This window comes from Carcharodon carcharias, chromosome 17 (genome assembly GCF_017639515.1).
Source record: "Carcharodon carcharias isolate sCarCar2 chromosome 17, sCarCar2.pri, whole genome shotgun sequence".
Classification (NCBI taxonomy): domain Eukaryota; kingdom Metazoa; phylum Chordata; class Chondrichthyes; order Lamniformes; family Lamnidae; genus Carcharodon; species Carcharodon carcharias.
The window spans coordinates 119,130,747-119,144,305 of NC_054483.1; the positions used below are offsets into that span (position 1 = coordinate 119,130,747).

Genomic DNA, 13,559 nt, shown 5'->3' on the forward strand with positions numbered 1-13,559 from the left:
TTAAACAATTGACCAGGACACTGATCCCAGCCATGTTCAAGTTTAGCCCATTCCAACACAATAGCTCAATCTTCCCTGAATGCTGATGTCAGTGACCCCTGAATCGAAACCTTCTTCCACACCACTCTTTGAGTTAGGTGTTTTACCTGAGTCAATTGGCATGTGGCTCAGGTAACAATCCAGTGGTTATTACCTTTTATCTGCATTTAATTTTGACCCTTAATCCTCAAATTTTTCATAGGTAAAACCAAGAATGAAGTTCTGCTATGTCATTGGTCCCAATGTGGGCCATGACAACAGGATCCTCCTCCTCCCAATCCAAGTTCCTCTATCTCTAAGGAGATATCCTTAACCCTAGCATCGGGCAGGCAACACAACCTTCGGAGCTCCCAGTCGTGGCTGCAGAGAACAGTATCTATCCCCTTGTTTATACTGTCTTCTATCAGTACCACATTCCGCTTTGCATCCTCTGCCATAGCACCATGGCCAGTCTGCTCATCCACCTTGCAGTCCTCCTTATCCTAAAGGTAGCAAGCACCTCTTTTGAACCTGTTGGACAAAGTTGGGGTCTGAGGCTCCTCCATCACTACCTGCTGGATCCCCATACCTGCCTGACTTGCTGTCACACCCTTCTGTCCCTGACCAGCAGACAACTTTAAAGATCTCTTAAGGGGTGTGATTACAGTGTCCAGGCAACTCTCCCCCTCCCTGATACATCGCAGTGTCTGCAGCTCAGCCTCCAGCTCAATAACTGAGCCAAAGCTCCTCAAGCCATTGTAACTTAACTGCAGACGTATTTGCCCTAGATCACACTGGTGACCAGGAACTCCCGCGGACCGCAGTTGTAACACATCACCTGCCCTGCCATGTTTATTATGTGTTAATTTATTATTTTTCCATAATTTAATAAATAAACCATACTATTCCCAATAAGCTTTACTATTGCTACCACAAAACCTTGCTCATAAAAAACTTCAGTTATCAATAATTTCTACCAGTTCTTAAAAGATAAATGAGCATCCAACCAATCATCTGCCTGGTTCCCTTTGATGTCACAGTTGACATCCTCTGAACGCGGACAGTCCACAGACTGAGCCCCATCAGCAGCAACACCAGTTTAGTTCTGTCTCGCCCCCTCCTGAGCGCTTTTAAGCCTCTGGGTCTGCACTCTGTCTCAAATTCATGTTTAAATTTGAAGAAATTATATTGTGACTTTAGGGTCAAACTGCCTGGCCAAAAAAAATAATCCATGTGTTAAGGACATTGTTCATTTTTTTCAAGAGGGAACAGTTAATTTATACTGAAGTTAGCAAAGATGATTCCACACTTTTTAATTAAAAACAAATGCTTAAAACTTAGGGTTCCTAAGTTTTTGCATCTTACCCATCTCCTTGAAGTGAGGATTTTTTTTTTTTAAAAAAAGGCTATTTCATGCTATTCTCATAATAAATAGAGGTCATCATTAGCAACATGGGTTTGGGGAGAAAGCTTTAATCTTCTTGTGGCAAGTGGAAGCAGACTGAGCCAGGACACTCCACGAGTGGCCAGTCCTGTTTCAGTATACATCTGCAAACTCTGGTTTCCCTCATTATAAACTTGTCTGAATTCAGCCCTTCAGTATAACTCAATCCGAAATCATTCCTGTAAAAGAAGACAAACGGCATTTCTGAAAAGTGACACAGACCTTAGAAAGATGTCAAGGCATAGGGCCAGCATGCAGAGTCTTCTATATCTGTGGTGATACATTTTGTTTTTGATTTTTTTTCTTTTTGTAACAACACTGAATAAAATGACACACACAAGCTAAACATAAATTTAGCTGGAAACATCAACTGCTTTATTCCTGTTCCATCAGCATGCAGTCTTTCTGCTCCCTTACAAAAACTGTACCGAAAATGCTATTAATCCTCGTTACCTATTTTTCGTCAATCCTGATGGCTCAATTGCTCGAGCTCTAAAGATAAAGTTAATATTTTTGATTCGAAATGGTTCTTGCTGATCTTGCCAAATAATACTTCCATTACTATGTTCTACCACCATCAGCGCCTCCAGTCCTTGTGTTCCAATATGGCTTCTGCTCCTAATGGTATCTTTCATTGTTCCCATGTGATGTGCTTTTGAATTGCCTCCTGTCCTGTTCAGTCTCGTCTTTTTTCTGGAAAGTTGCTTATCCAGTGCTCATTCAGTGTTATTAGTTTTCACAACTTTTTCACACCTGAGCGCTCCTTTAGTAAGCATGTGGGAGATCCGTAGATAGTTAATGGTATAAAATTTAGAAATTTACTGACTCTTACAATGGTTTTTGTTTAGGTTCTCATCTTATCAAACAATCTTCTTAGAAAACTGCCACATGGCATTGGGCACTTAAGAAAACTGAGAGAGTTGGACTTGGAAGAAAATAAGCTTGAATCTCTTCCAAATGAAATTGCTTATCTTAAGGATCTTCAGGTGAGTGTTTTGAATTAAACTTCCGAGTCCAAGTAAACTAGCCTATCTTCCTTAATATTTTTGTCCATTCCGTGCTCGAGCTTATGCAATGTTAGCTCAGTCTTCAAAGTTTGCTTCATGTTTTGGTTCTTGGCAGTCACTGAGTTTGGAACCAGCATATGTTCATTTTTTAAAAAAAACATAAAACTGCATAACTGCCTAATTAGAATGGTGAACTTTTGGAGTTGTTTATTTTATCCTGGATTTACCATTGTAAATCTAACTGCAGTTGATGGAGTTTGAGATCTTCAGTGCCCCCTGAGGTCATTTCCCTTAACCTCTTTGGAAAGCACAGTATCAGGAGTTGCACTTGAGTTGCTTGTTACAGTTCAGTAAGGTACGAAGTCAGATGAATTTGTTATAAACTAAATTGAGAACATGTTTGGTTAACCCAGACAATAATGATATTAAATATCATGAAGTTTAAAGATAAGACTAGAATATGACCCCTAAATCAGTCAGAGCATTTGTATTTAGAACATTTATCCTTGATTTCTTTCTACTTGTGAAGTTTTATGTTGCGTATTATGAGGGGGTAAACTATGTACATATATAATTGAATTACTTAATCAAGAAGAAAATGGTCACAAATATTAAGATTGTGCAAATTCAAAATTGGAAATTACCATTGCTAATTCAAATCTTTTCTCATGAACTTCGTAAAATGTCAAATTATCATTTAAATATTACAAAGTACCTCTGTAAAAACCTAATAATTGTTATGTGTAATTGTGGGAGATCATGTATTCCCTTTATCTTGTGTGGTGGAGTCAAGTTAATAGGACAACAGATCATAAATTTGGAATACAACAACTTGTGTTTATAGTGCTTTTAATGTAATAAAATGTTCCAAGGAGCTTTACAATTTATAAAACAAATTGACACCAAGCCACAAAAGGAGATATTAGGTCAGATGGCCAAAAACTTGGTCAAAGAGGTAGGTTTTAAGGAATGTCGTAAAGGAGGAAAGTGAAGTAGAGAAGTGCATGCAAAGAATCCCAGAATGTGGGGCGTGGATTACTGAAGGTGCAGCCACTAATAGTGGAGCTATTAAAATTGCAGGTTTTCAAGACTCCCCGAATTAGATGAGCATGGGTATCTGAGGGTTGTGGGGCTGGAAGAGATTAGAGATGAGGAAGGACCAGGTGTGATGGGATTTGAAAATAAGGGTGAGAAACTTAAAACCAAGGAAAGGAGAAGAGGGGCAAAACAACTCCTTTATTCTCTTGCCATATATACGTAAGCAGAGATTTTTTTCTTGTTTTAGAAAAAATAGGCTGTGGCGCTTATTCCAAAAGTCATTCATTTGTGTAGTCAATTTTTAAAGTGACTCGTAACAAACTCTCTTAGGGTTAAATCGGGAGTTTAGTTTATTCACCATTCAAACCCGGGGTGATAATCGCAATTTGAAGCACACGCACAAGTATACAGGAAGGGGATGGGAAACAGTAAAAAGAACCACAGAAATGGATATCAGTTCACGTGACTTCGAGTCCAGAAAGTCCAAATCCAGAGGGATTTCCGTAAAGGAAAAATTCCAGCTCAGGCAGGTTTCTGGCTGTACAGGAAGTGCAGAATTCCTTTAAGTTGATGGCACCACAGTGAGATGAGGTTGATATTCAGAGACTTGGTCTGCTTTGCAGGTGGTGGCCAGTGGCTTCCAGGCAAACAGGCTGCAAAGAGGGCTTGTTGGAGGCTGTGTGGTCAGCTTAGAGTCCTGCTGTCAGATCTTTGCAGGTTGGAGATAAATCAGCACCATGGTCTGCTTCTGAGTTCTCAACTGTATATATAGATTTCGAAATAGTCATTTGAGTCATGTGACCTCCTTCCCCCACAATAAGTTCATAAAGGGATGATTATCTGGTGCCTAGATCTGGCTTTTGTTTGGTGGCTTATAATGCCCCAGAAAGAGCCATTATCCATATTGATGACCCTGTTCCGGGTAGCTGTTGTCTTGGTAGATCCTCTGATTCTGCTAGAGGGGTAAGCTTATAAGAATGCAGATGGCTTCCATTTCCTTTCAGTAGCTTATTTTTGAAATGGACCTTGACAGTCCCAGGTGTGAGATTCCATGAACAACCATGTCAGGGCATCTCTCCAGTGCAATCCTTAGTGATCACCTTACAATTCCAGAAATCAGGTGACTTGGGTGGTGTTATGGCAAAGCCAATAGTAAATGCTGAGCTCCTCAAATCCCAAAGGGAAACTTCAAACAACGGCCACAAATTGTTTTGCAATTTGTATAAATTTTGAGATGTGTGCCTTGAATTCAGTAGTAATAAGACCACCAAATCTTATAGGTTTCTTACAAAACTAAATTAATCCTTTATTAATAGAAGAAATTATTTTAAATACATAGATCTACAAATTACTTCTATGATAACTTCTAAATCCCCTAATTAATCTGACTCCAATTACACTTTTGTTAAGGCAACAGTAAGACGCACAGATTTTAAAAGACCCAGGCAAGGTGACACAATACCCTGAATCAGTCGGATTCAAAGTGAGTTTTCTTAACTTCAGTTTTTTGAAAACAGCAGCTTGAGGCATAGCTGCTGAAGGCTTTTCACACTGTAGATCTTAAAAATGCTATCCTTACAGCCTTCACTCCTTTATACATATTTTCCCTTTTGAATGCAAATTCCCATTGTTTCACTATGTCTTTGGACTTTTATCGTTCTGATAAAAATCTCTCATAGCACTAAGTTTTACCAGTAATCTTTGGGAACAATAAACATACTTTGTAAACTTCACCTGGCTAGGTGACACATTTCACCCCTCTGAAAACGATCTAGTCTGGTTTATTTTAAAATGCAAATGTCCTTTTACACTTTACATTCTAAACTTCCCCCATGTTTATCATGTTTACATCAAAGCCTTCAGACCAGCTGCCTTTAATCCAATTTAGTTTCTTTCTCACAGACACAGATACCACTATTTTACAATAAATTCCAATAACATGAGAATTATTATATCTTCCTGACAGGCAGCCATCCTTTGGTTCAGCAAAGTTCATTTTTAAATGAGCAAGAGGAATAAAGTTTGATTTACATGGTTTATCATTTCTTTCAGGTCTTAGGGACGCGTCAACGGTGTTGCTTGACTGGGGGCCAGTGTAGGTCAATGAGTACAGGGTTGATGAACGGAACTTGCAAGTTTAAGGCATGGGAATGGAGTTTTGGAAGACCTCAAGTTTACGGAGATTAGATTGTGGGATACCGGCCAGGAGTGCATTGCAATAGTCAAGTCTAGAGGTAATGAAGGCATGAATGAGGGTTTCAGCAGCTTATGGGCTAAGACAGGCAAAGCAAGATGATATGCAGGTGGAAATAGTTGGTCTTGGTGATGGCATAAATATGTTAATCGATTAATAAAATGTAAATTCAAATCTGGTTTTTGAGTTCAGAATTTTAAAATCTAAAGGTGGAACTTACGTGTGAAGGCGATATGAATTCACTATGCAGTTAAATGATAAGTTGATTAATTGGAGTAATAGAGAGACAAACTTGAGGCTAAATGATGTTTTCTTACCCTTGATTTTTTCCTTAACTTAATTAAACAAATGCTGTAGGAAGCATAGGGAAATCTTCCTTGAGCAAATGCATCAAAACCTTGAATTAATAAATTTTTCTTATCCCCATGTATTCCAATGAATGTTCCCAAAGTTAATATTGAAGCTTCATCTTGTATGTTAATAACTGGCTAATAACTAAAATTATATCAAGGATATTATTTCAAAGTAGAAACACAATTCCCAAAAAGAGTGACCATTAAAAGGAAGTGCACTGACGAGTTCATCATGACACCATATTGTCAGCTGTGGCTCAGTTGGTAGTAAATCTCCTTTCTGACTGACTCAAAGTTGTAGCTTCAAGTCTCACTCCAGTACTTGAGCACAAAAAGATCTAGGTTCACACTTCAGTGAAGTATTGAGGGAGTGCTTCATTGTCAAAGATGCTGTCTTTTGAATGAGACATTAAACAAAGGCACCATCTACTCTTGTTTTTATTCATTCAGGGGATGTGGGCTTTGCTGGCTGGGCCAGGATTTATTGCCCATCCCTAGTTGCCCTTGAGAAGGTGGTGACGACATACCTTGAACCGCTGCAGTCCATGGTTCACCCAGAGTGCTGTTAGGAAGGGAGTTCCAGAATTTTGACCCAGTGATTGCGAAGCAATATATTTCCAAGTCAGGATGGTGTGACTTGGAGGTTAACTCCCAGGTAGTGGTGTTCCCATCTATCTGCTACTCTTGTCCTTCTAGATGGTATTGGCCATGGGTTTCGAAGATGCTGTCTAAAGTGGACAAAAAAGATACCATAACATATATTGAAGAAAAGCAGGAGAGCTATTCCTGGTGTCCTGGCCAATATTTACCCCTCAATCAGCATCGCAGAAGCAAATTATCCAGTTATCACATTGGTGTTGAGAGAGCTTGCAAATTGGCTGCTATATTTCATATATTACAGCAGTGACAACACTTCACAAGTACACCATAGGCTGCAAAGTACTTTGTGATGTCCTGAGGTCATGAAGGGCAATATAGAAATGCAAGCCTTTTTTTAGGGTATGGTGGGTAGGAATAAACAATGGTGACATTTAGGCTTTCTTCCAGCATTTTAAACTTGTGTTACCATGAAGATGCTCTTTCCTTATGTGGACTGGCACCTTTGAAGAACTGAAATTTGCTCCCCTTTATCATGAAATGAATGCAGCAGTGTGCCACAGGGCTAATGATGTTTTACTGCAGTAGTGTGTACAGTAGACTAAATGCACTGCCCCCTGCACTCTATAATCCATGGTAACAGAGTGAATATCTCATTGTCAGTCTATTGTGGCAGGTTAAAATTAAAAATGCTTTTATTTGCAATCAGGATAATTACATAAAAGTAGCAAATGCGTGACAAGCAATGAGTCGTAGAATATTTGACTTGCAGAATACTTAAACTACTCCAAAGAGAAGTCAAAACCTCTGACGACACATTGAAGCATAACCACCTTGCAATTCCTCTTAGCCCTCAAAGCAGAGAACTAAAGTGCTTGAACAAACTCTGCTTTTACAAAAATTTCTGGGACCTCCAAGACCAGGTTTCCTCTGAAATTCTTTATGGTAGACAAATACTTTATCTCGCACACCTAGATATGGTGTAAATGGCAGCCTCTTTTTTTTTTTAATTGTTCTTTCAACCTAACTTTCAGGTCAATAATTCTAAACATTCTTTGCAGGCTTGCTTGCAGTAATGTTTCAGAGGTATGTGGCAGATTCTGATGTAATTAACTTATGAATACTGGAAATGGTATCTAAATCAGTGATTACAGTATGGGCTGTATGGAGTCGTGTCCATATTTGCAGACGACGCCAAACTAGGCATGGTAAAAAGTCCTGAGAATTGAAGGAAGCTGCAAGAAATTACTGATAAGATGGTGGAGGTGGCAAATAGAATTTAATGTCAGTAAATGAGGTGGAACATTTAGTTAAATAAAGAAGGAATAATTATGTTTTGGGGATGGGAGGAGATGTTGAGTGCAAAAGAGCAGAGGGATTTGAGAGTTTTAATTCGAAAGATATGAAAAATATTAAAGAAGCTAATGGATTCTGGGTTTTATGACAGCAGGTTTGAACATGATAGTTGAGATGTATTGGTGAATCTATATAAAACTTTAGTCAAACTACTGAAGTTTTGGGCTCCACACTATAGGAAGGATGTTGAGGCAACAGTTTGTGTAGCACATATGCATTAAAATGCTCCCTGGCATGAGGAAATATAAACGTGTGGAAAGATGGTAAAAAGCCTGTGTGGTTTTAGTTTCAACAAGAGCGATTAAGAGAATTTGACTGTGTAAAATTGTGGATGGCATAAGAACCAGAGTAATTCCGGCAGTTGAGAGATCCTCAAACAGGGAGCAGAGATATAAAAGGAGAATTTGTAATTTTATAGTGCTTTTCACAACGCAAGACATTGCAAAGTATTTCACGCTAATGAAGTGTCGTCGCTCTGGAGAAATAGCAGCCAATTTGGGTATAGTCTTGTCCCAGGAACAACAATGTCATAAACTATGTAATCTGTTTTGGTGGTGCTGATTGGGAGATTCATGTTGATCATGGCAACAGAAGAACTCCTCCGTTCTCTTTGAATAGTTCTATGAGATATTTTCTGTCAACCTCAAAGGGTAGAAAGACCTTATTTAACAGCACTTCCAAAAGACCATATCTCCAACAGTGCAGCCCTTCCTCAGCACTGCAATGATGTATCAGTCCAGATTGTGCTCAAGTCTCTGGATAGGGCTCAAACCCATGACCAACTTACTCAAATGCTAGGGTGCCGCCACTGAGCCACTAAATTGAGATTTTAAATTTGCACCGAGTTGAGAGGCTGTGGAAGGCAAAACCTGTTTGTGATTAAAGCTGTGGCTATATCTGCATTTACGGGTAGGTTGAAGGAAAGTGGAATAAAGGGAAATGGGGTGACCACGTGGATTAAGACAGTTGCTCATGGGGAGGTCAACACCAACATTGATTTGAACAGCCTGTTGTAACCTCTGTCATTATGAGGCAATCAACTAGGATCAGTGGCTTCCCCATGCCTGTTTTGTATCTTTTGTTTATTTGCAGCACCAAGATACTAGAGCCTTCTCTTAGCCACAGATATTTGAAGTCCATCTAAAATCATATTTTTTAAAAACTAGGCATTTTCTAGTTTGAAGCATAATGGAGCTCTACTTCTTTCAGTAGAAATTCTGCACAGAATTGAAAGGTTTTGTACTCCTTGCAGTGTCCTAGTTTCTGACCTCAAACCCAAGCCTGCACTATTGCTCAACTGATGTCTTTTAAAATATCTTTTTTTCAAAACCTATTGCACATCATTAGGGCTTGAGGGTTATTTCTCATCAAGATTGTGTCAAAGCATGCTGTGGTTAAACTTAGAATCTTGCAGAAACATGGTAATGTAGTTACACTGATGCAGTGTATAAAGCTGACTTTAGCAGCATATAGTAAGATGGCAAATATAATTTCAGATATAAGTAGTACTCTGGTACCCTTGTCATAATGTATCCAATTATAGTGTACCTAGAGTCATGTGTCTTCAGTTAGCTTTGTAATCCTTGTTGATGAGGGACTTGATTGCCTTTTCACTGAATGTTTTAACATTTTTGGCAGAGTCTCAAATATTCTTTTGTGCTAACTGTTCTGCAATGATTTGTGTTTTCTTTGTGTTAGGAAGATTATTATCAATTTTGGAAAAAACTGTTACAATTTTATTAATGCTATGGTTAGTTACTAGTTACATTTATTTGTAGCTTTGCACTCTGATCAAAATGAGATGTTAGAACTTCAGATTCAAATCTTTCAATAGGCTTCTGTCAATATTTTAGTCTTCACTAATGTAATTTTTCTGTAGGACAGTATTACAGTTTATTTCTAGCTAACTGCAGAAAGCTGTAAAATATTTGATAATTTCTTGTTATTTAGTCCCACTTGCTGCATTCCATGTAATATGTTGAGGTGTCACGCTTGAATTTCATTTAAAATCTTCTGTTGAAGTTATTCAGCACTAGCTTAGCTAACTTTAAATATAGCCTTTTCAGTTCCTCATCACATTCCAAATGCATCCAAGTTAACTTGGGAACAAATAGCAATATTGAAGTAGGTTACCCATTTATCTCGGTGGAGGTTGCTTCACTTGTCTAAAATCTGATCCTGAAACACCTTGAGTTATTTTTCAGGCTTTCAGTACATGTAGTTGAAACAATAAATATTTCTCCAACAGAAACTGGTCTTGACCAACAATCAGCTGACTACGCTTCCTAGAGGGATCGGTCACCTAACCAGTCTGACCCATCTTGGCCTGGGAGAGAACTTACTTACTCACTTACCTGAAGAGATCGGTAAGTTAATGGTTTATAGTTCACAACGTCATAATATTGCACCCTGAAATAGCATGCATGAAAATTCCATTCGTAGTGCCTTTATTGTAATTTTAAATGTTGTGCCCCTTAAAGTGACAAATGTTATTGCTGGAAAATAGAACACTTGCAAAGAGAGGTCACCCAGTCAGCACCAAGCTCCCGAGGTTATGTGCCTTCATTCTGTCCCAGCAATAACCTTTGTCCTTAAAAGAGCACTGCGTGCTGCTCAATTAAACATCTGTACTCATTTCCTGTACAAACCACAGCAGCACCTCTTCTCACCTGAGTGAGATTGGCAATTACTGCTAAATTGTCAATTTAGAGTTGACTAAGAATTAGATTAAAACAAATAAACTCTGCATTTGCAAATTTTTGTTCAGGTTTTAGTGTTGCCCTCACTATTATGTAACATTTACATTTAGATAGCGATCTCGCTCTCTTGCTGATCTTTGTTTCTGTGGGACTCTCTCCGCCCACCCCCCCCCCCCCCCACCCCCGCTTCTCATCTCTCTCTCTCTCTCTCTCTCTCTCTCTCTCTCCCCCCTCTCTCTCTCTCTCTCCCCCCTCTCTCTCTCTCTCAACCCCATCTCTCTCTCACCCCCATCTCTCTCTCTCCCCCTTCCCCCTGCTCCCTCTCTCTTCCCCCTGCTCCCTCTCTCTTCCCCCTGCTCCCTCTCTCTTCCCCCTGCTCCCTCTCTCTTCCCCCTGCTCCCTCTCTCTTCCCCCGCTCCCCCTCTCTTCCCCCCGCTCCCCCTCTCTTCCCCCCGCTCCCCCTCTCTTCCCCCCGCTCCCCCTCTCTTCCCCCCGCTCCCCCTCTCTTCCCCCCGCTCCCCCTCTCTTCCCCCCGCTCCCCCTCTCTTCCCCCCGCTCCCCCTCTCTTCCCCCCGCTCCCCCTCTCTTCCCCCCGCTCCCCCTCTCTTCCCCCCGCTCCCCCTCTCTTCCCCCCGCTCCCCCTCACTTCCCCCCGCCTCTCTCTTCCCCCCCGCCTCTCTCTTCCCCCCCCCCGCCTCTCTCTTCCCCCCCCCCGCCTCTCTCTTCCCCCCCCCGCCTCTCTCTTCCCCCCCCCGCCTCTCTCTTCCCCCCCCGCCTCTCTCTTCCCCCCCCCCGCCTCTCTCTTCCCCCCCCCCGCCTCTCTCTTCCCCCCCCCGCCTCTCTCTTCCCCCCCCCGCCTCTCTCTTCCCCCCCCGCCTCTCTCTTCCCCCCCCCGCCTCTCTCTTCCCCCCCCCGCCTCTCTCTTCCCCCCCCCGCCTCTCTCTTCCCCCCCCCGCCTCTCTCTTCCCCCCCCCGCCTCTCTCTTCCCCCCCCGCCTCTCTCTTCCCCCCCCCGCCTCTCTCTTCCCCCCCCCGCCTCTCTCTTCCCCCCCCCGCCTCTCTCTTCCCCCCCCCGCCTCTCTCTTCCCCCCCCCGCCTCTCTCTTCCCCCCCCCGCCTCTCTCTTCCCCCCCCCGCCTCTCTCTTCCCCCCCCGCCTCTCTCTTCCCCCCCCGCCTCTCTCTTCCCCCCCCGCCTCTCTCTTCCCCCCCCGCCTCTCTCTTCCCCCCCCGCCTCTCTCTTCCCCCCCGCCTCTCTCTTCCCCCCCCGCCTCTCTCTTCCCCCCCCGCCTCTCTCTTCCCCCCCCGCCTCTCTCTTCCCCCCCCGCCTCTCTCTTCCCCCCCGCCTCTCTCTTCCCCCCCCGCCTCTCTCTTCCCCCCCCGCCTCTCTCTTCCCCCCCCGCCTCTCTCTTCCCCCCCCGCCTCTCTCTTCCCCCCCCGCCTCTCTCTTCCCCCCCCGCCTCTCTCTTCCCCCCCCGCCTCTCTCTTCCCCCCCCCGCCTCTCTCTTCCCCCCCCCCGCCTCTCTCTTCCCCCCCCCGCCTCTCTCTTCCCCCCCCCCGCCTCTCTCTTCCCCCCCCCCGCCTCTCTCTTCCCCCCCCCCCGCCTCTCTCTTCCCCCCCCCCCGCCTCTCTCTTCCCCCCCCCGCCTCTCTCTTCCCCCCCCCCGCCTCTCTCTCCCCCCCCCCGCCTCTCTCTTCCCCCCCCGCCTCTCTCTTCCCCCCCCGCCTCTCTCTTCCCCCCCCGCCTCTCTCTTCCCCCCCCGCCTCTCTCTTCCCCCCCCGCCTCTCTTCCCCCCCCCGCCTCTCTCTTCCCCCCCCCGCCTCTCTCTTCCCCCCCCGCCTCTCTCTTCCCCCCCCGCCTCTCTCTTCCCCCCCCGCCTCTCTCTTCCCCCCCCGCCTCTCTCTCCCCCCCGCCTCTCCCCCCCCCCCCCCCCCCCCCCCCCCCGCCTCTCCCGTCCCCTCTCCCCCCTCCCCAGCTTGCTCGCGCTCTCTCTCTCTCTGGGGCGTGCTCTCTCTCTCTCTCTCTGGGGCGTTCTCTCTCTCTCTCTCTCTCTCTGGGGCGATCTCTCTCTCTCTCTCTCTGGGGCGCTCTCTCTCTCTCTCTCTCTCTCTGGGGCGATCTCTCTCTCTCTCTCTCTCTGGGGCGATCTCTCTCTATGGGGCGATCTCTCTCTCTCTCTCTCTCTCTGGGGCGCTCTCTCTCTCTCTCTCTCTGGGGCGCTCTCTCTCTCTCTCTCTCTCTGGGGCGATCTCTCTCTCTCTCTGGGGCGATCTCTCTCTCTCTCTCTGGGGCGATCTCTCTCTCTCTCTGGGGCGATCTCTCTCTCTCTCTGGAGCGATCTCTCTCTCTCTCTGGGGCGATCTCTCTCTCTCTCTGGGGCGATCTCTCTCTCTCTCTGGGGCGATCTCTCTCTCTCTCTGGGGCGATCTCTCTCTCTCTCTGGGGCGATCTCTCTCTCTCTCTGGGGCGATCTCTCTCTCTCTCTGAGGCGATCTCTCTCTCTCTCTGGGGCGATCTCTCTCTCTCTCTGGGGCGACTTCTCTCTCTCTCTGGGGCGACTTCTCTCTCTCTCTGGGGCGACTTCTCTCTCTCTCTGGGGCGACTTCTCTCTCTCTCTGGGGCGACTTCTCTCTCTCTCTGGGGCGACCTCTCTCTCTCTCTGGGGCGACCTCTCTCTCTCTCTGGGGCGACCTCTCTCTCTCTCTGGGGCGACCTCTCTCTCTCTCTGGGGCGACCTCTCTCTCTCTCTGGGGCGACCTCTCTCTCTCTCTGGGGCGACCTCTCTCTCTCTCTGGGGCGACCTCTCTCTCTCTCTGGGGCGACCTCTCTCTCTCTCTGGGGCGACCTCTCTCTCTCT

The 13,559-nt window shown here is 44.7% G+C and overlaps 1 protein-coding gene across 1 annotated transcript in view; it reads left to right on the plus strand.

The window, feature by feature from the left end:
* Nucleotides 1-13,559, plus strand: part of shoc2 (SHOC2 leucine rich repeat scaffold protein) — a 176,364-nt gene that overhangs the window by 103,116 nt on the left and 59,689 nt on the right. Inside the window, exons 7-8 of the mRNA XM_041209600.1 lie at nt 2,311-2,448; nt 10,256-10,373. Coding sequence (XP_041065534.1) covers nt 2,311-2,448; nt 10,256-10,373 — 256 coding nt within the window. The remainder of the gene's footprint in view (nt 1-2,310; nt 2,449-10,255; nt 10,374-13,559) is intronic.